Source organism: Drosophila persimilis, unplaced genomic scaffold, assembly GCF_003286085.1.
Source record: "Drosophila persimilis strain 14011-0111.01,24,50 unplaced genomic scaffold, DperRS2 tig00000000-arrow-pilon, whole genome shotgun sequence".
Taxonomy (NCBI): Eukaryota; Metazoa; Arthropoda; class Insecta; order Diptera; family Drosophilidae; genus Drosophila; species Drosophila persimilis.
Window position 1 is genome coordinate 12553038 of NW_020825288.1, and position 22192 is coordinate 12575229.

The 22192-nt window shown below is 45.7% G+C and overlaps 4 protein-coding genes across 4 annotated transcripts; 2 read left to right on the top strand and 2 right to left on the bottom strand.

Annotated features, from left to right (window-relative positions):
* The first annotated feature begins 160 nt into the window (after window positions 1-160).
* Window positions 161-4662, top strand: LOC6588324 (structural maintenance of chromosomes protein 6). The gene is made up of 14 exons (XM_026984721.1): window positions 161-229; window positions 300-563; window positions 638-857; window positions 920-1193; window positions 1244-1370; window positions 1440-1517; window positions 1578-1750; window positions 1819-2216; window positions 2278-2674; window positions 2759-3221; window positions 3281-3892; window positions 3959-4177; window positions 4238-4368; window positions 4422-4662. Exons 2-14 carry the CDS (start codon window positions 327-329, stop codon window positions 4468-4470), a joined length of 3378 nt encoding a protein of 1125 aa, XP_026840522.1. The 5' UTR covers window positions 161-229; window positions 300-326; the 3' UTR covers window positions 4471-4662.
* Window positions 4663-4721: 59 nt separating this feature from the next.
* LOC6587849 (RWD domain-containing protein 1) lies at window positions 4722-5720 on the top strand. Its single transcript, XM_002013388.2, has 2 exons — window positions 4722-4903; window positions 4964-5720. Exons 1-2 carry the CDS (start codon window positions 4828-4830, stop codon window positions 5620-5622), a joined length of 735 nt encoding a protein of 244 aa, XP_002013424.1. The 5' UTR covers window positions 4722-4827; the 3' UTR covers window positions 5623-5720.
* On the bottom strand, window positions 5634-7040 carry LOC6587753 (cysteine and histidine-rich domain-containing protein). Its single transcript, XM_002013389.2, has 4 exons — window positions 6931-7040; window positions 6287-6867; window positions 6035-6229; window positions 5634-5975 (listed from the first exon to the last, which is right to left on the bottom strand). Exons 1-4 carry the CDS (start codon window positions 6989-6991, stop codon window positions 5712-5714), a joined length of 1101 nt encoding a protein of 366 aa, XP_002013425.1. The 5' UTR covers window positions 6992-7040; the 3' UTR covers window positions 5634-5711.
* Window positions 7041-8929: 1889 nt separating this feature from the next.
* On the bottom strand, window positions 8930-19552 carry LOC6588252. The gene is made up of 5 exons (XM_026984727.1): window positions 19475-19552; window positions 18978-19039; window positions 12449-12611; window positions 12247-12345; window positions 8930-9228 (listed from the first exon to the last, which is right to left on the bottom strand). Exons 2-5 carry the CDS (start codon window positions 18984-18986, stop codon window positions 9086-9088), a joined length of 414 nt encoding a protein of 137 aa, XP_026840528.1. The 5' UTR covers window positions 18987-19039; window positions 19475-19552; the 3' UTR covers window positions 8930-9085.
* Between the last annotated feature and the right edge of the window lie 2640 nt (window positions 19553-22192).

Below are 22192 nucleotides of genomic sequence, written 5' to 3' on the forward strand. Positions count from 1 at the left end.
AGTAAAGAGGAAGGAAAGGATGGATCTACGAGAAGAACTTACAAACCCAATTATTTTCCGTGATTTACCTCAAGTTGTTAAATGGAGGGGGCTTAAGTGGATTAAGTGTTTTCAAGCATCTTGTGTTGCGGAATTTTAGCAATTTCGTTTATCATCGCAATTCTACGGAATTCTGCATAAGCATTTATTTCCTACGCCGAACCCCCGGGTCTAGATTGCAAACATCCAAGTAAGAGCAGATCAATATGTTAGAGTATGCTGGTGTTTACTTTCAGTTCGCCCGCGCTTTTTGTTTTTAGGGATACATAGATTATATATCCGAAAACATGGAATACAAACGTAAAATGCGTAGAAAATTGTCGTCGGAATCGGATGAAGACACTTCTTCCTCGGAGCCGACAAATAAAAAGAGGAAGAATGCCACAGTCCCAGAAGACTACATGGACATTGTTGAGCAGGACCCAAACAGTCTTCTGGTACCAGGCAACAACAATACCGGTAGCAGCCGAGAGTCGTCAGGCTCACGCAGATCCCAGGGATCATCTTCATCTTTAACTCTTTTGGTGAGTTTAGTTCAGATTTAGCTGGTTAAGTGATTAGATAGTGTGTGATATACCTGTGTTTCATCGCATTTCAGTACGAACCAGACGTTCCAAGTGAATTTAATCGCTGCGGCAAAGTCATATCAATACATCTGGAGAATTTCATGTGCCATGAGAGTTTCACCGTCGAGTTTGGTCCCAACACCAATTTCCTGGTGGGCAAAAACGGGAGCGGCAAGAGTGCCACGCTCACAGCCCTGACCGTGGGTATGGGAGGCAACGCACGCGCCACTAGCCGTGCGGCCAGCATAACGAGTACGTCTCTACACCCTCTATAAGCCTTCCCAGCTGATTTATCCATTAATTGTTGTTTTCAGAGCTAATCAAAAACGGCGAAACATCAGCCAAAATCGAAATAACCTTGTGTAATGTGGGATTGAGCCCATTCGATGCGGAACATATGGGACCGCATATCACGGTGGTGCGGCACATACGCCAATCATCCTCGTCGTATGAGCTAAAGGATGCACGCGGTAAAATCGTCTCGAAAAAATTAGATGATGTTAAGCGCTTGCTGCGGCGCTTTCGAATTCATGTCGATAATCCCATTTTCGTGCTAAACCAGGAGGCTTCACGTGAATTTCTAAAAAAGTAAGTTTAATCCATAAGTTAAACGAGGTTTGTAGCTGAATACTTTGCAGACTGGAGCCAAAATCAAATTACACACTTCTGATGAAAGCAACGCAGCTGGATTCTTGTGTTAATGCTCTCAACGAATGCCTTGTCCAACGTCAAAGCCTACATAGAGCCTTGGAGCATCTTGAATTGGTAATCGAAATCGAATCTTACAGGTATATTTAGTTTCCTTTAATTCAAATGCGTTTCCCACATCCACAGAGAAAGCAAGTATCGGAACAACTGGTCGTGGCGGAGGAGGAAAAGTTAGCCACACTCAGGGATAAGGAAGCGGTCATGGCAAGTAGTCGGTGCCGACTAGATGGGGATCTTTTAGTAACAATTGCTATGAACTTGCAGGTCAAGTTACAAGAGGCCAACACCAAGCTGGCTTGGCTGTCGGTGGGGCAACAAGAGGAGGAGCTTGCCAGCTGTGAGCAGTCGATTAAACTGATTGAAGCCAAGAAATCCAAGCTGGAGGCAGCCACGATCCAGAAGGACTCCACACAAGCCACACTCACGCAACAGTTGAGGTTTGTTGAGGCCACATAATCACAATAAAAATCCCTAGCATTCTTCATGTGCCATGTTTTGTTCTCAGCACCTTCGAGGAAAAAAAAAAGCGTAACCAAGATGTCTACCAATCGCACGAGACAAAGATGCGTGAAGCCATGCGCATATTGCAGGAATATCTTTTAAAAGCCAGCAATATCAGGTCACAAATGAAGAATGCCGAAAAACGCCTTAGTGAGGAGAAGCACGAATACGATGCTTGTGAAAAACACATCAGCAACTACCACGCCGACTATGCGAGGATTAAACAGAAGCGAGAGGAGCATGCCGCCAGAGCGGTGGAGCTGAAGAAGCTGGTCGCCGATAGAGAGGACCTCGTTAAACAGTTCCGAGAGGAGCAACTGGAGACAAAAGAACGGCTGAGCTCTGTGCGCGAGCAGGTGGATGCCCGAGGATTCGAGAGGAACAAAATGTACCAATCCACGCGTGAGTTTCGACATTATTTTTCAGCTTAAGCAAATTCTAATTCTTTCTTTTTTTTGTGCAGAAAAAATTAAATCGGAAATTGAGACGCTTGGTCGCAACAAAAACAACAATTTGTCCATATACGGGGAGCAGGCAATTAATGTAGTTTGTGCCCTGCGCTCCAAGTATAGCGGCCCGAACCAGTACCGAATGCCACGTGGTCCTCTTGGCCAATACATAACAGCATCTAATCCTAAGTACAGGGATCTGGTCGAGAACCAGCTGTCCTCTTGCCTACGTTCCTACATCGTAAGCTCCGACAAGGAGCGTCAATCGTTGAGATCCTTGCTCCAGAGGTTCTATGGAAACAATATGCCCACCATCATTACCAGCGCATTCACAGATCGCGTGTACAATGTGTCGAAATACAAAGTTAAGGCCACTACACCTAACACCACAGTACTGATCGATGAAATTAGGTAAGGCTCAATCTCTAATAAAAATCGAAGTATATCTCGTCTATATACCAATGTACTGTACTCTCTTCCCTATCGAATTTATAGCTGCGATGATCCGGTTGTAATGAACTACCTAATAGATTCAATGCGTATCGAGACGGTGCTGGTAACCGAGTCCAAAGAGACCGCCGAATTTCTCACATCCGACACGGAGAACGTTCCACCCTACTTGACGCGTGTGCTGGTGCCAAACCTGGGGCTGGAGTACATACCATCGCCCAACTATGCAGTCTATTCGGTTCGTATATACCCGGGACGATACATGCAGGTGAATGTGGACGATCGCATCAGGCAGCTGCAGGATGAGCAGCGTAGTCTGCAGGAGCGGGCGGCATCCATTGAAGCGGACTATAAGATACAGAAGCAAATTCTGGAACGCACCACTCAGGAGGTCGCCAAAAAGACATCCGAAATAAATCAGTATCTTGCCGATGTACAAAAGGCTACCCAAGAAATTATTGAAATTGAAAACACAGAGTACCGTGATCTACCTGAATATGACCGCCTGGTAAGTACATACCATTCCAACTCGAAGTCTCATTACATCTACCTGTTTTTTTACCTCAGAAAACCCACTTGTCCGATTGCGGTGAGAGAATCGAGAAATGTAAAGAAGAACGCCGTGAGCTGCAAGTGAAACTCGAAGAAATCGATACACTCAAGACCGAATATGAAGCTAAGAAGTCCGATGAATTAAAGGCCCTCGAGGAGATTACCAGACAAGTGGAGAGGCTCGATACGGAGGCCCACGAAGTGTCAAATCAAATACGTAACTTGGACAGTGAATTCTCGCAAAACAATCGCAATCTCCAGAAAATGGTAGAGCTGGTGCAAAATCAGCAAAAGGTCAGACAGGACATTCTCAATGAATTGGAGAAGGCAACCAAAGCGGCCAAACTGACGGGCGAATTTATTAAGACCACGAATACGGAAGAGGAACTCCTAGATTTAATAAGTCGATACAAATCAAAGATCCGACAAGTGGAGCAACTAAATTACGATCCCGAAGAGGTAGAGAAGAGTTTAGGTGTCCTGAGGGATAAGCTTGGCGAAGATGCCAACCGTTTTAAACTATCAGAAAATGTTGTCATGCATCTGCGCCAGGCGTACCACGCCAATTCGCTAAATTTCCAGAGATCTCGCCATCATTATTTAACAATGGTTCAGCACAACTTTCAGGTAAGGCTTTCCGCCTGTTCTGTTCTACTTAAATGATCCTTTATAATGTATAATATAATTCCACAGTGTGCCCTAAAACTGCGGCATTTTGAAGTAACCTTTGAAGATAATTTAAAAGCGAAAACGTGGAGCATAAATGTCTTTCCTGCAAGTGGCAACAAAACCTCAAACACAAAAAGTCTGTCCGGTGGGGAACGCTCTTTCACGACGGTTTCGTTGCTAAAAGGTCTTTGGACCACTTCAGATCACCCGTTCTATTTTTTAGACGAATATGATGTTTTCACTGTAAGTTGGAATTTTTCTGGGACTCTTTGGGACGAGCTAATAAGTTTTTGCTCATTGCAGGACGAAGTCAACCGCAAATTTATAACTGAACTTTTAATTAAAGAGGGTAGGGATTGGAGAACGCGACAATATTGTTTTCTGACACCCCTGGATACGGAAGTGGAAGAGAGTCCATACATCAGAATACTTAAGTATGATTCTTACGTTTACGTTGAGTCAATTTCTTAAATGTTTTTTTTTTCAGATTGTCTTCGCCCGATGAAGGTGATTCCAACAGGCACTCTCTTTCTTAATATTTAGCCTATATTCGAAAAAGACGGTTGCAGGATGACGACAAATTAGCCTCCAACTACTAAATCCTCAGGAAACATACATTTTTTATTACTATACTTACTTGAACACAAAGTATATTATTCTTTACTTGGAACAGTGCAGAGGTGAATGAAGTGTTTGTTGTTAGGAATTAAAAGTTGACGGACAAAGTATTATTTGTTTCAAAAGCATTACAATTTATCCGCGCTTGTGTGAATGTCAAATTAGTGTGGATGTGAATTTCGCGTGGTAGTGTGAATGTTGCCAGCCATAACCTGAAAGGCGGCGACGACGAGTTTCTCCTATTTATTTATTTTTTATATTGTTAAACTTGCAAAATGAGCCGAAACTACAAGGAGGATCAGAGCAGTGAGGTCGAAGCTCTGGACTCCATTTACTGTGGCGAAATGGAAAGTATGTATAGAAGGACATTCGAAATAAACCGCCTCTAACCGAAGCAACCTCTTCCCACAGTTCTCGCAACAGAGCCTTTTCACAAATTCCAGATCCCCATTGCGACAGAAGATTACAATGCAGAGGAAAATGAAAATGGATTGTCCTGCAAGCTGGTGTTTACATACACAGCTACTTATCCGGATGCAGCGCCACTTGTGGAAATTGAGGAAGCTGAAAATTTTGAAGACACATTCGAGACACGCCTGCTGGAGCATTTGCGGGAAACCATTGAGGAAAACATTGGCATGGAGATGATTTTCTCCCTAGTGAGCAGTGCTCAGGAGTGGCTAAATCAGCGCTGGGATGAGCATACAACACAGGCGGAGGAGCAGCGTGTGCAGAAACTGCGGGAGGTTGAAGAAGAGGAACGCAAGAAATTCGAGGGTACGCGAGTGTCGGTCGAGACGTTTATGAAGTGGAAACTTGACTTTGAGGAGAGCACGGGCATCGCAGCGAAAAGGGAGAAGATTAATGATTGCAAGAAGTTGACTGGACGCGAGCTCTTCATGTGCGACAACACGCTTAATGATTCCGACATTAAATTCCTGCTGGCGGCTGGCGAAAACATTGAAAACGTCAAGATCGACGAGACACTGTTTCAAGATATTGGCGAACTGGATTTGGATGATGATGATGATGAAGACTGGGTGCCTGGGGCCGATGACGATGATGATTAAACTGTGCGTCGTTGCTGCGATATTAAAACAAATATTTCTTGAAGGCATATTCGTGTACACTGTGTAACATTAAATGCTAACTTTTTTGGTTAATCTAAGTTATTTGGATTTTGCAAACTCATGTCGGACAATTTGAGGCCATGAGTGTATACAGGTTCGATGTCGTCCAGATCAAAGAACTCGTCATCGCTATCATCGATCTTTGGGACCTGCGCGGCATTGGTTTTCTTGGCCGCCGGCATTACGGCGCGTTTGAAATTCAATTTGGACCAAGAGCCGGGCTCCAGCTTGGGCAACGTAATCTCCACTTTGGTGCCGTACATGTGTGCACTTGCCTTGTCCACTTTGACAATCTGTAAAAAAAGTTTCATCTAGAAACCGTTTGCTAATGGAATGGAAATCAAGGACTTACACCTCCTAGCTCCAGATCAATGTCAAAAGTAGCGTTTTCCTGCTCTGGGAAAACCAGCTTAACATGCAGACGGATAGGATTTATTTCTATCACACTCTGGGCATAATGATACTTCTTGGCGTAAATGGCCACCACCACATTTGTGGCCGTTTGATGCCAATCATATCGGCACTGCACAACCTTCTTGTCGTCGTTCTGCGGATAAACATTTCATTAGTAAAGATCTAAATTCTTTTCGGTTGGAGACCATACCTCTTTGACCCACTTGTGCTTGCCGTTCACACAGCCCCTCTGGGCCATGAATTGTGTAAAATCTGAAGTACGCTTTTGGCAGCATGACCAGAACTTCATGCCTTCGTGGAAAATGGGTACACCTGGATGATATGCGCACTGGCCGTCATCGCTGTCCAAGCCAGTGAATGAATAGGAGCATCCATTGTTTTTGCAACTTGTACCCACAGCGATGGCATCGCTTTCAGCTCCGGATGGCGTTGCTGTTGCTGACGGAGCACTGCTGACTTTCAAAGTATCAATCTGCTCTTTCAGGGAAGCTGCAACTGTTGCCTGCAGGACCGTGAATGGTGTTTCTATTGGTGGCCTGGCCATAGCTTCTTTTATAGGTGCACGCACTTCGATGACCTCGTCCTTGTCCCCATTGTTGTCGTCTTTGGGTGGTTTTTCTGGCTCTGGGGGCTTCACATTCGAATGTTTGGCCAGAGTGCAGCCCTTGATGTTCAGGAACTCGGTGAAGTCAACCGACTTTTTGTTGCAACAAGACCAGCCCTTATAGGCATCGTGAAAGAACGGCTCGCCTGGATGGTGCCGGCATGATTCTGCCAAAGGAAAGTAAAGTTCTGATGATACATCTGTCTTGAGTTACCGTGAGTTCCTCTTACCATCGTTATTGGCAGCTTCATCGAAAAGCTGGCCACAGCCTCTGTTATAGCATTGGAGCATTTTGCTGTTTTTTGCTCTAGAATATTCCCTCTGAGTTTTTGACGGCTGGGGGGCTCGCGTTTTCCTCTCCGCACCAAAGCAACCGTGTACATAAAACGAACTTAGCCCACTTAAGCCCCCTCTGTTTAAACAGTTCAACGACTTGAGGTAAATGGCGGAAAATATTACTGATTGTAGATGCTTTTTGTAGATCCATGCCATCTTTCCTCTGAATTTAAAAAAATCCCCCGATATCTTTCAGCTCAACTACGCTGAAATTTTTCAATTTCCATTATTTTCGGTGGAATATTAAAACACCCCTTTGGTCTACAATGGGTTAAGCGTTCTCCCTCAAGGATTGGACACCATATTGGTCGATTTTGATATTCGATTCGATAGATCAATTTAGATATGCTTATTTTAATTCATTAATTGTTTGAATTTTGTATTGTATTTTGCAAAATATCGTTGAAATACAACGATCGAGGAGAGCGACCTAAAAACTCTCAATTTGGCCCTCATAGAGTGCGCCAAAAAGCAATTGTTTGAAAGTGAATGAGCAACAGGACTTGAGAGAGCGAAAATTAAGAAAACCTACGTATGGTTGTTCCTATAACCTTGTTCTCTGTTCGGAGACATTTGAAGACATTTATATTTTCCAATAACCAAAAACAGATGTGATGTGCACAAAGTAAGTGACAGATTTGTGAACACCGCTCATGGTATATTTGGAAAGGGCAACCAACCGACATTAGCGAATGAAAAACAATTAAAAGTGATAGTAAATTCCGAACTATGCTAATTACTGCCACTGTTTCAGAGATTTATAGAATTAGCTAATTGCCAGATGGAATTGGAAGTACAAAACGACTTTGCATAAGAGCTGAAGGTCAACCGATAAATGGTCTACGTGATTTCTGCACAGGATTGACAAATCCGACAAATTGCGAACAGACTGAGCAGAGACACGCTTTAATATTAGATCAGTGAGAGAAAAGCAGAGCGAGAAACAGGAGCGGAGCGTGTTCTGGGACTGTCGTAACTGGTTCCACCGGGGTCCCACCGCCCTAGGCTAGTTCTCCCCCTGCATGATTTTGTTGATTTGTCACATTCATGGTTTCGTTTTCATTTATTGCCTGCGGCGGTGTCACAGCATAAATCTGAACTTGCAGGCGGCCAATTGCCGTTTCGTTGGAAATTCTGTTGTGGTCAACAAGGTTATCAACACGATTGGCTGGCGCGCGAACCGTTCCTGGGTTGCACTTCAAATGAAATTATGACAAACTTCTCCGCTCACTCCCACTCCCACTCCCTCCCGATCCAATCCCCTAACCAGCGGTATATTTTACGTAGTGCATGCACATTCAGTTTTTATTTGGCTGCGGCTGCTGCTGCTGCTGCTGTTGCCTGTGAATCATGCCATTGCTAATGATCCCGCCGCCACAGTTGCAGTTGTGGCTGCCCCATTGTTGTGAAACCGCCCGAGAATTGTAAAATTGTAGTTTCTTTTTCTTTATTTTCATATTACGAGTGTAGCGGCGGTGGCTGTGGCGGTGCTCTGCAACTTTTGACAATTGCAAATACAAATAAATAAATAAATATAACGCGCTGCGGACACTTTGGTCGCCACATCGCCAGTGTCAATGGAAATTAACACCGCCCTGCCCGACCTGGCTTTGGCTTCAACTTCAGCCTGGGCCTCGGCTTTGTCTTTGCTTTTTGGCCGCCTAGGCGTATACGTAATTTAGCATACAATGGCAGCGGCGGCAACATGCAATTGTGGAGCTGCTGTGCTGTCATGTCATGTCTATTTCTCTGCCAGGGCACGGATTTCTCGCAATGCCCATGCGACTCCTCCTCGCTGCTCCCCGTTACTGAACCTATCGTTCTAGCTGATGGGAGTCCCACCATATCCAAGTTTTGGGCGGGTGCTGTGCAGGAGAAAACAAAACTCTGCCATAAAGTTAACACATTTATTTACAAAAGAATTGTATCTAGTCTCCAGCTCTTGCTCCTACTCCTCGTCGTCTCCTGCTTCCAGTTCTGTTCCTTCAGCTACTGACTACACAACATGACTCTAGATGGTTCTTCTTCGTCACTCATCACGCGTCCGCATCAAAAGTATCTAAACCTTGTGGTGTATGGATTACTGAAGTAGTTATATGTCGCATAGGAAGTGTCCGGTGTCTGGAAACTGGTGCTAAAGAAGGTTGGATCCGCCACTGCTGCTGCTGCTGCTGCTGCCACTATCGCCGCCGCTGTTGTCATGGAACAGAAGCACAAACAAAAGCATTTTAATTGGGCTTTTTTCTCGTTTCTCGATTAATAATACGAATATTGGACCAGTGCATTTGTGGGGTGGAGGGATTAGTGGTGGTTGTGGTTGTGATTGCTGCTCTAGCTGGTGCCAAGTGGGTAAATTCCAAGTGTGGGCGTTGCCCATTGACGCGAAGCGGGCCTGAAGGTTAAGCTTCAAGCACACACCACACTGTCAATCACAGAGTCGACGTCACAGTCATTGGGCTGTCTTTTGATTGTCCAGTGCGTCGGTGGGTCCGACAACGCCCTGCCGCCGCCACATTGATTAGAATGTCGGACACATTGCCCCAATGTGATTGTGGTGGGTGGCGGTGGCGGTGGCGGTGCGGCTGCGGCTGGCAATTGCCCAACTCAAACTATTCCAATTGCCGTTCGAATTCATGGCTGGAATAGAGCCTGAGCTCGAGCGGAGCAGAGTACCGTCGTTCGACCATTAATCTACGCCAGTCTTGGGCAATTGTTACGCTTCGGCTTCAGTTATAGATTGCCATTTGCCCGTTGCCACTGCCGCTGGGGTCTCCTAGCCGCAGGCAGTCCCAGTCCTCATCAGGAAGCCCAGCCGCGTATCCAACTGCGTAACCAACCATTTGTGTTGAGGGAGAGAGAACTTTTGCTATGCAAAATTAATTACACAATGGCCATTTGTTGGCCTGTTAGGCCTGCTCCAGCTCCAGGTCCAGGTCCTTGTCGTGGTCCAAGTCCGAGTACGCTCTCAGGCTCCCCAGCAATCGTGCATAAATTGTCAAATTGTAAAAATTATCTCAACTTAGCGTCGTTTGTTCGATCGTTTTTTTTCACCCGGTCTCAGCCTCAGTCTCAGTCCTGTTGTTTTTTTTTTTTTGTGAGTCGTTTGCAGTTTTCATTGTGAAATGTCTTTCCATTCATTTGTACAATGGGTCCAAGTCCTCCTCCAGTACGAGTACGAGCACACAGTAAACACAGAAAAAGTTGCTCCATTTCTGTTTCTGTGCCTGCCTCAATATCGATATGCAAAAAAGAGCATAGCATAGCAAGACTGCACGTAGAAAAAAGATCGAAAATAAACTGCTAAAATATTTTGCATGCGGTAAAAGCAAAGCAAAAGTCGCATTAGTCGCGCATATCATTGACTCTGTCTGGTCCCAGGCCCGTGGCTCTCTGTCTGTGCCCCTCTGTGTCTGTCACCCAGATGCAAGTGTGTGCTGTGCTGCTCATTGGCTCATTGGCTCTGTGGCTCTGTGGCCAGACCACAGCCAGACTCCGCTTAAACTCCGCTTAGACTCCGCCGAGACTCTGGCACGGGGGCACAAGAGTGCCATTTGTGGTCTGACTGTTGATTGTTGTGCCAGCACCTGCTTCTGCCTTGTCCGCTTGTCAGAGCCTGTCTGGCTCTGGATCGTTAGAGAAACTGTTTAAAAGCATTCTCTTCTCAGGCCGGAGATATTACACTTGGGCTAGCCCCTTTGCACTGTCTTAATTCAGAGATGGTTTGCGCAGGAGTAGTACTGTACTGCCTAGGGGTATCCTGTCTGCTGTAGCGGTAGGAAGTGATTTCCTCTGTACTGATTTCCTTTAGATTTGTGTTACGCTTAGCTCCAGCCCTGGGCAGCGGAACGAACTGCGATCTCTGAAGATTTATTACAACGAACCGTTTTGTTTAACATATTTGTTGGACCATTTCCACCTACATGTGGTTGTGGCTCCACTCATGTGTGAAGAGCATCCCCAAGTCGACCCGGTCACAGTCGATGGTTTCCCTGCTTCCGTCCGTCCGTCCGCCTCCCGTCTCCCGTCTCCCACACACGACTCCTTCAATTTGTGCTGCCGCCGCACTTCAAAGCCAGATCGGAGCGGAGCTGTTAATTAGGCGCTAGTTTTATGTGCGCTTAAAATAATTGCTATAAAAGTGATCATAGATAAACATACAGAAACGAACAAACAGCTCAAAAAATGGTGCATTGACAAACAGAAAATGCAAAAATTAAAATAGAAAAAAAGACAAAAAAAAAGAGTTCGAAAATGCAAAGAATTTGTTGGCAAACACAAAATACTTTTGCCATGGATACGATACGATTTGTTTTCTTGTAATAGTAATTTTCTTTTTATTAATAATTTAGATTTCGCTTTTCGGTTACAAATAAAATAAAATAAAATTATACAAAATTATAATACAATTCCAATTTGAAATATAAATTAAAAAATGAAGCCGAATTCACAAATCAAATAAAAAAAGGATAAAAACGAAACAATAAAAATATGGAGATAACTTTTAGTTTTTCAAGCTAATTAAACTAGCTAATGTTAGGGGGGTTGTGGGGTTGGAGGGGGGTGTGGAGGGGGGTGTGGAGGGGGGTGTGGGAATAGGAGAGTGAGCTGGAGAATGGATGGGTAATTAATTTGGATTTGTGGGTGGCTAAGCGGCTGGTCTTTGTTTGGTTGGTTTGTTTTTGTTTGTAATTAGCTAAAAAAAAGGAACGCATTTCCGTTTCCGGTGCTGTTGGTGCTGTTGCTCGTTCTGGTGCGCATACTCATGTGCATGTGCAAGTGCATGTGCATGTGCATGTGTGTGCATGTGCGTTGAAGGCCTGCGTGTGCGTGTGTGTGCTTGTGTAGGAGTTGGATGGGTGGATAAAGCTTTTGCATTACGATTTGTGTGAAGATTTGTGTTTGTTACGTTTAACCAGAGACTTTTCCTGCGAATAAGACATTTGTTTGATAGTTGGCAAATTAGGTACTCGACAATTATTCAACAAACTAAATTATAACAAAGGAGTAACATAGTAAACTACGATTATAAGAAAACACTGCTCTGCTCTACTGCTGCTACACTATTGCACTAATAAAGCTTTTCTTTTATCTTCTGTGTAGGTGTGTGTGTGTGTGTGTGTGTGTGATTGTGGAATGAGATGGATCTATCTGTATCTATGCAGGTTTCCCTGTGTGTGCTCAGACAGTGCGCTTAAAGATATTCGCATTACTTTGCTGGGGCGGCACAAAGCCATAGCCGGAGGCACCCACAACCACGCCGCTGGACTCGTCCACTGCATCTGGCGGGGATGGGGGGAACACAACGGGGCCTGCAATGAGGTTGGTTTAAAGTGAATGGAATGGAAAAATATTGCAAAAGAAAATGAAAACATTGATTAGATAAAGAAAAATCCTGGTCCGCATCGAGCGTACCTCTGTTCTGTCGCGGATCCCGCACTTGTTGTGTGGCAGATGAAGGCTGGGCGAGGGACAGGGGATCAAATCCAAAGCGGGCACGACTCGGGAACTGTCCCAAAAAGTACTGCTGGCCCGTGACGTACGCCAGGCACAGGCAGAGGGCGGCGATGGTGACTAACTGCAAGTGGAAGTGGACAATGCACTTGATTAATATTAATATTATTAATATACTGGAAATGTAAACGAGTGTATGCCTATAGATATGAGAAAATCATTTGCACTGGTTGCACACACGTTGGCCAAAGCAATTAAGCCGTGGAAATGTATGCCAATGCCATAATCCAACAATTAAATATCAAACGAAAGACGCAGTGGCCTGGCCATAGTAGAATGCCACCATGCCGTTGGCTTGGCTCTCGGACTGCCACCGGTCAAGTGCAGTCGCCTTGGGCACGAGCCAGTAGTTTCAGTTTCGGTTTCGGTTTCAGTTCTGGTCCCTGGCCAAAAGCCCCTCGTGCAATTAGCCACGTCAATTGCTGTAATGCCCCAAAACGAATGTATGACAAATATTGCACTTCAAAGTGTCCCAAATGGGAAAATGGTCTGGTCACAGTTTGAAACGGATATGAACCTATTTTCATATTTGTAAATAGCTCCCACGATTGCTCCTTTTATAGGTGCGATCTATTTACATTCCGGACTCTCTCTCCTTTTTTATTGCTCGTTGGAACAAATAACCACTTTAGTGGCTCGGATATTTATAGACCGTTTCGACTTCATGCATATCACATTGATCATACGCGAAGCTGCCACCATTGCGGCGAAGTGTGATAAATTTGCTAAATAGCAATTGTGCTCGTTCTCCTACTGACCCCATTCCACGGCCGGCAACCAGGGATGCAGTTGGCGTGGGAGTTGGAAGGGAGCGGGCCGGGGGCCGGGGGCCGGGGCAGCGCACATGCTGTGCAAATTGCTTGCGGACGGGTTCATAAATCCCCTTGGAGCTGTCCGAGAGGCGCTTTGCATTTGTGTCGAATGTCTTAGTTAAGGCCGTCACGCAATTGGCAGACTGACTTTAATCATAGGGCAGATTTGACTTAATAGAACGGGTTTTTGGCCAACCAATCGATCGGACAATTGCGCCAACTCTGGCTGTTGCACATACGAGTACTTATGGTATGGTATGGCATGGTGTGGTGTGGTGTGGTATGGTAAATACCCAGCCTTCTTATGGCTAATGCTCTGACAGTGCAACTGTTGCAAAAGGTTTGTGCTTCATTAATTGTTTAATGGGCCGCGCCTGCGCAACATTCGACTGCCTGCAGCCACCACTTCAGGGAGGGCCCCTGTCTGACCAACTGGAAGAAGGATACAAATAAACGTAAAACCCTATGGGGCCAAGCACTGCAGCCATAATGCTAATTGCTATTAAGTAAAATATGCAAAAAAACCAACAGTCTTTAAACAAAATAATCAAAAAAGTATGCAAACAAGGCGGCCCGGGCTGGCCGCTAACTTGCCAACAAGACCAGCCGGAGACCCAGAGACTTTTAGTGACTCGGTAACTTGTGAAAATACTTTTAATTAATTCGTGTTTGTTGTGGCTGCCACAGAGCCGCACTGAGTCTGAGACTGAGACGCAAATTCGAAGTCTATTGCCACATCAAAGAGTGGAAACAGTGGAGCAGGAATGGGTTTCCAGTTTAAAGAGTTCTCAAAAGAGGCAAAGCAAACAGGTCGTTAAGGGAACTACTATTCTAAAACAGAGATCATCCCTCACACACTGTACAGTCTAATGGGAATTTCGTGCAGTGTAAATCTTCCCGTCTTGTGATACTGTCCATCTGGTTCTCCTCTTTGGCCACTGTCAAGTCAACGCTCAGCGAACGTACTCCAGTTTGCCTCCAACTGTGGCATGTAAACACATGTAAGCCGTCACAATGTCTGAGCTGCTCGTTTGCATCTGGAATTCCGTGCATACTTAGATCTCGATTTGAAAGTAATTGGTTAGGCTAATTCGGTAATTTTTTAATTGAAGTGCATAATTTGCTGGTGGGATTGGGACCAGAACAATGCTTGCGGTGACTCCCTAGCAGCACCTCCGATCCCGCAGCCACCGTCGCCACCACAACAAGAAATTAGCTGAACAAATGACCTTAGATATGATTTCGTAACTGGGAGACTGCTCGGACGGTTGGTGGCGCTAGCTGGAGACACCTTATACACCAGACACCGAACACCAAACAACACAACACAGATGTCGAGGCACTACCTCCAACTCTGGCTGCTGTTGGCCAACGACGGCTCATGCGAAAACCCACCCACCCACAAACAATGATTAAGTGCAGCAACATGTGAGCATAAAGTTAATAAAAAGTAAAAAAATCACTAACACTACAACTAAAACTGCTGAGCACTAGTGCCATGGCTGGGGGAGGGTACAGTACGACAGGCCAACATTGTCTCGTTAGCATGAAAATGTAGATAGCCTTTGCATTTGTGGGTATAATAGCATTGTCATGCTGTTGATAACTGCCTGGGAGGAATGGAACGGGCTGATATTTATGGCAATTGAAATTGATTCAAGTTTGGTACGTGTGTATGTATGCATGACTACCCCTAATGGTACAGGATTGTCGATTGCCGTCAAAGGGATATCGGACTTTCAGCAAGGGCATTCGGTAATCAGGATGGATGCAATTAGCTTTCCCGTTCCTATTTTCAATTTGATTTTTCATTTGTGCTGTGGCACTTATTGGCGTTTAGACTTTGATTGGCTGCAAATGTGCGGTAAAAAATAAATTAAAAACCAACCAAGCAACAGGTAATCGAGTGTGTGGAGGGGAGTGAACTGGACTGAACTGCACCACCACTGCACGGACTTTGAATGAGGTTGATTTGATCCAGAAGCCTTTGCCAAGTGCTCCGCTCCGGTTGGAATGAGTCAGAGGGAAACCCGGACTGGATCTGATGGATATCCAGGTGGCAGGCAGGCAGCTGCTAATTAATCTTGCTTAGGTTTAAACGATTTGTCATTTACCGGATCGGGCATAATTAATTTTGCGTGAAAACTACGTGGCTGGAAAAGTGAATGTGACTTTCGGGGGAGACAGACAATTGAAATCTCGCCAAACAAAAGTTATTATTGTTATTGTTATCTTTTGTTAATGATAGCAACGCCCAGTAGTTTTCATTTTTATGTTTTTTTGGGGTTTCGGGCTTGGGGATCGCGCTCCCGGAGTTCAATGCTCGATTGAGCAACAATTTGACTGACTTTCAACACGGAAGCTGGGCTTCCAAGTCGGCGAGACTGGAGACTGGAGACAGGAGAGAGACTCTCGACTTTAGTCGAGACTGGACGCCTTTTAGCAAGTTGGCAAACGCAAATATCGCTGGAACTGCCGCTGGATGCTCGAAGCTGGATCAGGGTAAAGTGTTGAATGAGGTACGTGCAACAGCAACAGCAACAGCAACAGCAACAACTTCGGGGGACTGCCGCTTCAAATTACTTTGAATTGTGTTTAATAGGTGGGAAACGAAACGAAAACGAAGTCAGGCCGCGATCTAACGACTGTGGCCAGCTGCCGCTGCCCCACTGATTGCTTGCCGCGGCAGTCGCCGTCCGAGAGTTGCTGTTGCTGTTGCTCAATCTATTGTCAATTGTAATTGAATTATTAAACATCAATTTGGCTAGGAAGTGCAAATTGCGAGTGCGCGCTCGTGCAGCGTGAGAATCAGCCGGTGACCGGTGACGACAATGACGTTGATCTGGCCATTGATTTTCCTTTTTCCTGCCCGCAGAATGAGTTCAAGTTCAAACTGGTTTCCAGCCAACCAGCCAGCCAGCCAGCCGTCGAGCCGTCGAGCCGAGCAAATTTGTAGCATTTAAAGTCTGACAAAATGCCAAACACAGCGCAAAACGCACATGCCTTATAAATATGGTAATGGAGCAGCAGCACAGCACTCGTACGTACCGTACCCCCTATCGATCTGCAGCGATAAATCTAACAGAAATATTTTTCGCAACTAGCGCATGAGCCTCCGCTCATGTGGGCAGTGGGCAGTGGATTTTGGAGCTCTGAATCTGAAGCTGGACATGTGTATGCCATGCACTTGCCATGCCATGAGCATTGACTGACTGACAAACTGAGTGACCGACTACAGCCTGGACAGCATCGGCATCGGCATCAGCCATAGATCCAACTTCGAATCCAACTCAAACTCAAGCCCAAACTCCTGGCCCGCTCTCAGCTGCGGTTGCGACAGCTGCTGCGCAAACGCAAAACTCCAACGCTAATCGCCGTCAAGGCGGCCTAAGCGACACAAAATTGAAATAGAAATTGTTGTGCTGTGCGCCAGCGCCGTCTATCACGATGGGACGATATCAAATGACATGGCATGGAGTCCTGTTTAACAGTCCAACGGCTGGCTGGCTGGCTGGCTGGCTGGCTGGCTGGCTGGACGGCTTATGAATGTTCAGCGGGTGTTCAGTCGGTGTTGTCTCGTTCCAACCTATGGGAGCGCTGACCCAAATGAATCCTCTGGGAATGTAGGAGATTTACTATTCGAAGGATCCAACTATAGCCTGCTACCGTGCAACTTCTCCTCGCTGTACCATATTTCACTCAAAGCTGTTTCAGCTCCACAACGGTGTTTCAGATGCTTTGACCTGGCCAAGAGCATGCAACCACCAACCACTGACTAACCGCCACCATCATTATGCATGGACATGTCGGAGCCTCCAGTACGTATACCTGGGGCCATTGGGCAATCGGCACTTTCCGGCGCGACATCTTCATTAGAGAGAAGCCAAGCGAAACGCAAGGCGAAACCAAAGCAAATACAAAATAAAATTGTACGAGTACGACTATGTATGGCAATTAATTTGAATTTCAACACGCAAAGCGTGTAAAAGGCAGAGTAACATTGGACTACAGACGACGGACGAGCGAAAGAGCAAGCGTCGGACTGGCCAAAAGTTGACGGCGACAACGATTAACCAAGCGATCTAGAGGGAATGGGAATCGGAATGGGAATGGTTGAGAGCAATTAATAAATCTTTTACGTGTGCATGGGCCAAAATCCTAATCGAGAGCGACGTTGATTGCGGTTTCCCAGGGTGCCCACCACAGCCACCACTGGGCCGCCACTGGGCCTCCGATGAAACGATGCCGACTGCAGAGACGGTCACAGACCCCTTCTCCAGCTGCAGACACCCCCCTCTGGGCTGCAATTCTCCCCATCATCGGGAGTTACATAAGCTTTTTTCTAGTGCATTGCACGCTTGCATTTTTATAATTTTTAAGTGTGCTTTTCATTTGATTTCCACGCACAGCACAGCACAGCACAGCACAGCATCGGTTCGTTCATTCATTCATGATTGGAGGCTAACGCGGCTGGGAGCCGACTCCACTCGGAAGGGGGGCACGGCACGGCACGCAATTCGACACAAGAAGCTGGTCGGTCGGTCAGTGCGGGCCTGGCTTAGGCATGGTCATGGCTTTGGCATTCCTTGGCTCTTGGACTCTTGGCCAGTGGCGTTTTCTTGGCGCGTGTGTATCGCACTTTTCAATTCAGTTACAAAACGCATGCCCGGCGCACGTTTTTGGCTTGTTTTTCATGCTGCTGGCTGCTGGCTGCTGGCTGCTGCCTGATCTGTCTGCTGGCCGTCTCGGGTCTCGCGCTCTCAACATTGCGTGGCCTTCAACATGAACTTGAACATTTTTTGCGTGCGTTTTCCCATGTAATTGCAGGCCCCTACCCCCGATTGAAGGCCACTTTCGGGCGGAAACTCCTAAAACTTCTAATTAAATCTAGTTAAATTGGTGTAATTTGTGCCTTATGCAAGACAAATTGAATTATATTTTGATTGGGGATCAGAAAATGGTGGGAAAATACTTGAACCAATGATATGGCTGGGGAAGGTCAGGGACTTCCATTAACGCATGGCGCATTCCAATCGGCCATATTGAACGAATTATGCATGGAAATCTTTTGTAATAGTGCAACCCACTAATATACATAATTTGCCCCGACTAATGGGCGTTCCAAATATTCATCACTTGGATGGTCTTGTCACATCAGAGTCGCAACGGCCAAAAGTAATGCAAGGCCAGGCCTTGCCATAAAGGAACCGAGCGTCTGGCCTAAAGTGGTATCTACTTAGGCATTGGATATAGACATATCGCGGCGGTGACTTTTGCCTTCATGGCCTGCTGACACACACGACTTTTGTGGGCCATAAATTAGAGTGCCAGGGCCCCCAATAAAAATTCTTGGAGAACAAAACAAAGCCTCGCAGATAGAGCCAGCCGCCGCAACAGTCATTTGACAACTGTCGAAGCCAACTAGCGGACTTCATTTGCGGTTCAAATGTGGCCCGAACGTGTTAACAATTATATTGCATTAGCGGCCAATGGAAATGTGGTGACAATTGCCGCGAAAACCACGAGAAAACACCAATGAAAACAAAAGACTTAGGCAACAAACTTGCAAACTGCAGTCCACAAAAAGTACGAGTTGAACACTAGTAAAATATACTTACAAACTTCATATTGATGGTTGATTGAGCTTCTGCTGCTGCTGCTGCTGGGCGTTTGTGTGAAGCTGCAATTAGTTAACAAATATTTGAAATATTATGTTTATTTATGGGGAGTTTTAAACACTTTTGCACTTCTTTCATTTGCATGACACGAAAACGTTTTGGCTTTGAATTTCATTAACCAAAATTGATGATTACTTTTTTGTTTTTTGTTTTTTTTTGTGGTGTGATATTTCAGTTGCAGTTTCGCAAAAACAAATGCAGCAATGCGTTAAGTTAATATATTTTTGAGGTATTTGTTGTTTGTTTTTGGTTTTTGGTTTTTTTCGAACAGGCACGACGACGAGCGCGCGAAGTCAAAGGAAAAACTGAATTCAAATGCTGTGAGCCGCCCGCCACTGCCTGTAAGCCAGCCTGCTTACTGCCGGACTCTTGGCGGAATCTTGGCTTGTTGGCTTTGCGGCTTCGTGGCTTGGTGGCGGCGGACCGGACTGACTTACACGAAAGATTTGTGTGCGACGGAGCTCTCGGGCCTCTAACTGCTGTACGTCGTACGTCGGTCGGGTTGTGCAGTAAAACGTTTAATGAATTCCAACAGATATGCTCAGTTGATTTTATATAAAGCATGATCCCCACAGCCGCCTGCCTGCTTTGTTTCGTGCGTTAGTTTTGAGTGGATCGCCGCCGCCGCCGCCGTCGCCGTCTCTGTCGCCGCTTTTTGAGTGAGTTTTTCTCCCGTCGAGTGCTTTTGGCTTTGGTGGTGCTGCTGTTGTTGGCCTACGTGCACTGTTTGCCTTTGCCTCTGGCCACGTGATGATTGTTCTTTTCGAGTAGTGCGGCCAATGGGGGGAATCGGCTGCAGTGCCAATTCAACTTTCTAGCAAATTAATATTCATCTGGTTTATTGGTTCCGGTAACCAGTTTTGGGGTCTCCAAACGAGTCAATCAGCCGCTGCTGCTGCTAATGCTGTTGATGCTGCAGTGGTTTATGCAAATCCCCACTATCCTATCCTATCCAGTGTCTAGCATATGTAATTGGAAAGCTGGCACCACCTTGACTTGATTGCAGGTGAAAATAAAATAACAAACAGCTTGGCGGCACAGGCGAACGTTGCTTTGGCAATTTCTTCCGGCTCTGCTTGACTTGACCGTGAAATGTTTTTGCTTGCCAACATTGTTTTTAGTATTGTCTTTAGTAAGGCCCTCTGGCGGGGGACTGACTGTTTGCTTTATTTAAATGACAGATAAAGCTGTGCCCGCTTCAATGATTAAGAATAGATATATGCATAATCGTGTCATATACGGCTTCTGTCATAATCATAATCATAACGCGCCAACTGTCTGCCGGAAGCGGATCAGAAGATAGCAATAGCAGCAATAGCAATCACATTCCGTAGAACCTAAGCGGCTTCTTTTTTATTAGAGCTTAAGTGTCGCATCGTTTAACGATTGACATTTATTGCATGTTTCTATATCCCCTCTACTGAGCATGCTTTGGGTTGGGTTGGGTTGGGTTGGATTGGGTTGGATTGTGTGTGGCGGGGCCCTTAGACAAAAAGTAAATGTGAAATTCATGAGGAATGCTTGTCATGTTTGATTAGCTTTAATTTAATACGATTTGCACACTTGTTTGCTGCTATGCGAGAAATGTGCTCGGGTTAAACATACGAGCATTATACTCTGCTCTGGCAGAGGGTATCGTGATTTTGCCTAGAAGTTTGCAAGCGAAGCGATAAGCCATTCTTTTCTGCTTCTATGGATAGTAGTCTCTTAACACAGATTAGACCCTTTTGACAGGCAGTACTTCAGAAGGGAAATTATCGATCAGGCTTCCAAAATTTAACCAAAATCGAATTGCTTTAATTAAGTTCTAGCACAAGAACCAACAATCCAAAAGTGTATTAGAAGCTGCGACCCCCGAAGCTGGCCTTTCTTTCTGGTTAATTCAGTTTTAGTCTTTTTTATGCGCCAAGCAGTTAAGCAGTCAATCAGCCATGAAGCTGAAGCTGAAGCTGGTAGCGGGAGCCAGAGACAGCGGCAAAGGCAGGCCAGAGAGGGAGGGGAGGGAGAGAGAGCAAGTTCAAGTTCAATCCACAGCTGGCCTGGCCGCAAAAGCTCCTTGGCTGAAGCTGGGGGGTTGCAACCGCCAAAGTCGAATAGATTGATGGATACTCTCGCCGGAAAAGGGTCAAACCGACTACTGGCCGCAGTTAGTCATGCCCGGAGGGAGCTATGATTTAGTGGCCAGACATTTGTGGGAATCGGCTAGAGTGTAGTGTATGCTTCGGTGATCCGGGGGGCTGGCCTTCCGTTCTGTTCTTTTGGCTTTTTGCATTGTCTTCACTTCACTTCAGCTTCAGCTTCAGGTTTAGTCCGACGAGAGGGTCAAGTTCAGTTTCAATTGTTGTAAGCGAGGCAATTACGAGTATAGCGGCGGCTAATTGTTGATTGCCATTGATTTATGCTGAATCAATTAGCCAAAACCAAACCAAACGCCTTGCGCGCACTTTGGCTTTCTTTGCTTTTGCTTTTGCTTTTTGCTGCGAAGTTATCAATCATTTGCCCACTCGTCTACCAATGAAATTTCAGCGGCCTCAGTTATGCCCTGTCTTGGCCCCAGTCACAGCACCAGGTTATTGCCACTTTGAGGAATTAAAATTGAAAAGTCCGTCCGTCTGCTTGGGTTGTGTGTGTTTGGGTCTGAACTTGTCTGCACATGACAGCCGTCAGCTATAACTAACAAATGAGCTTTTAAGCGCACTACTAATTACCTCCGATTCTATCTGGCTATAAATAAATTCTGATCGGATCATCCAACTATGCTAATTGCCCCATCCCCATCCCCGAACCGATGCTGCTGTGGGAAACTCTGGCTCTGGCTCCCTCCGCTCCATTAATCATTTCGGGAAGCGCCCGTGTCCAGACCCCAAAATAACCGCAATCTCGTACAATATTTCACTCGTGCATGAGGAAGTCAAGTCAAGTGCCGATGAGTCGTCAAATGAATTGATTCGAATCGAACAAGAACAAACGACGAACACACAAAATAAAAAGTCGACAAAAACGTAATTGCAGCTGCTGCTGCTGCTGCTTCTGGACGGGGTGAAAAGTGAAATGATTTCATAAATGACTGATATAATTAGGCACGTTATATGCCAATTAGCGGCGTGTTGAGGAAGCAACCTCTGAGAATCTCCGCCGACTTTCACAGTTGACAA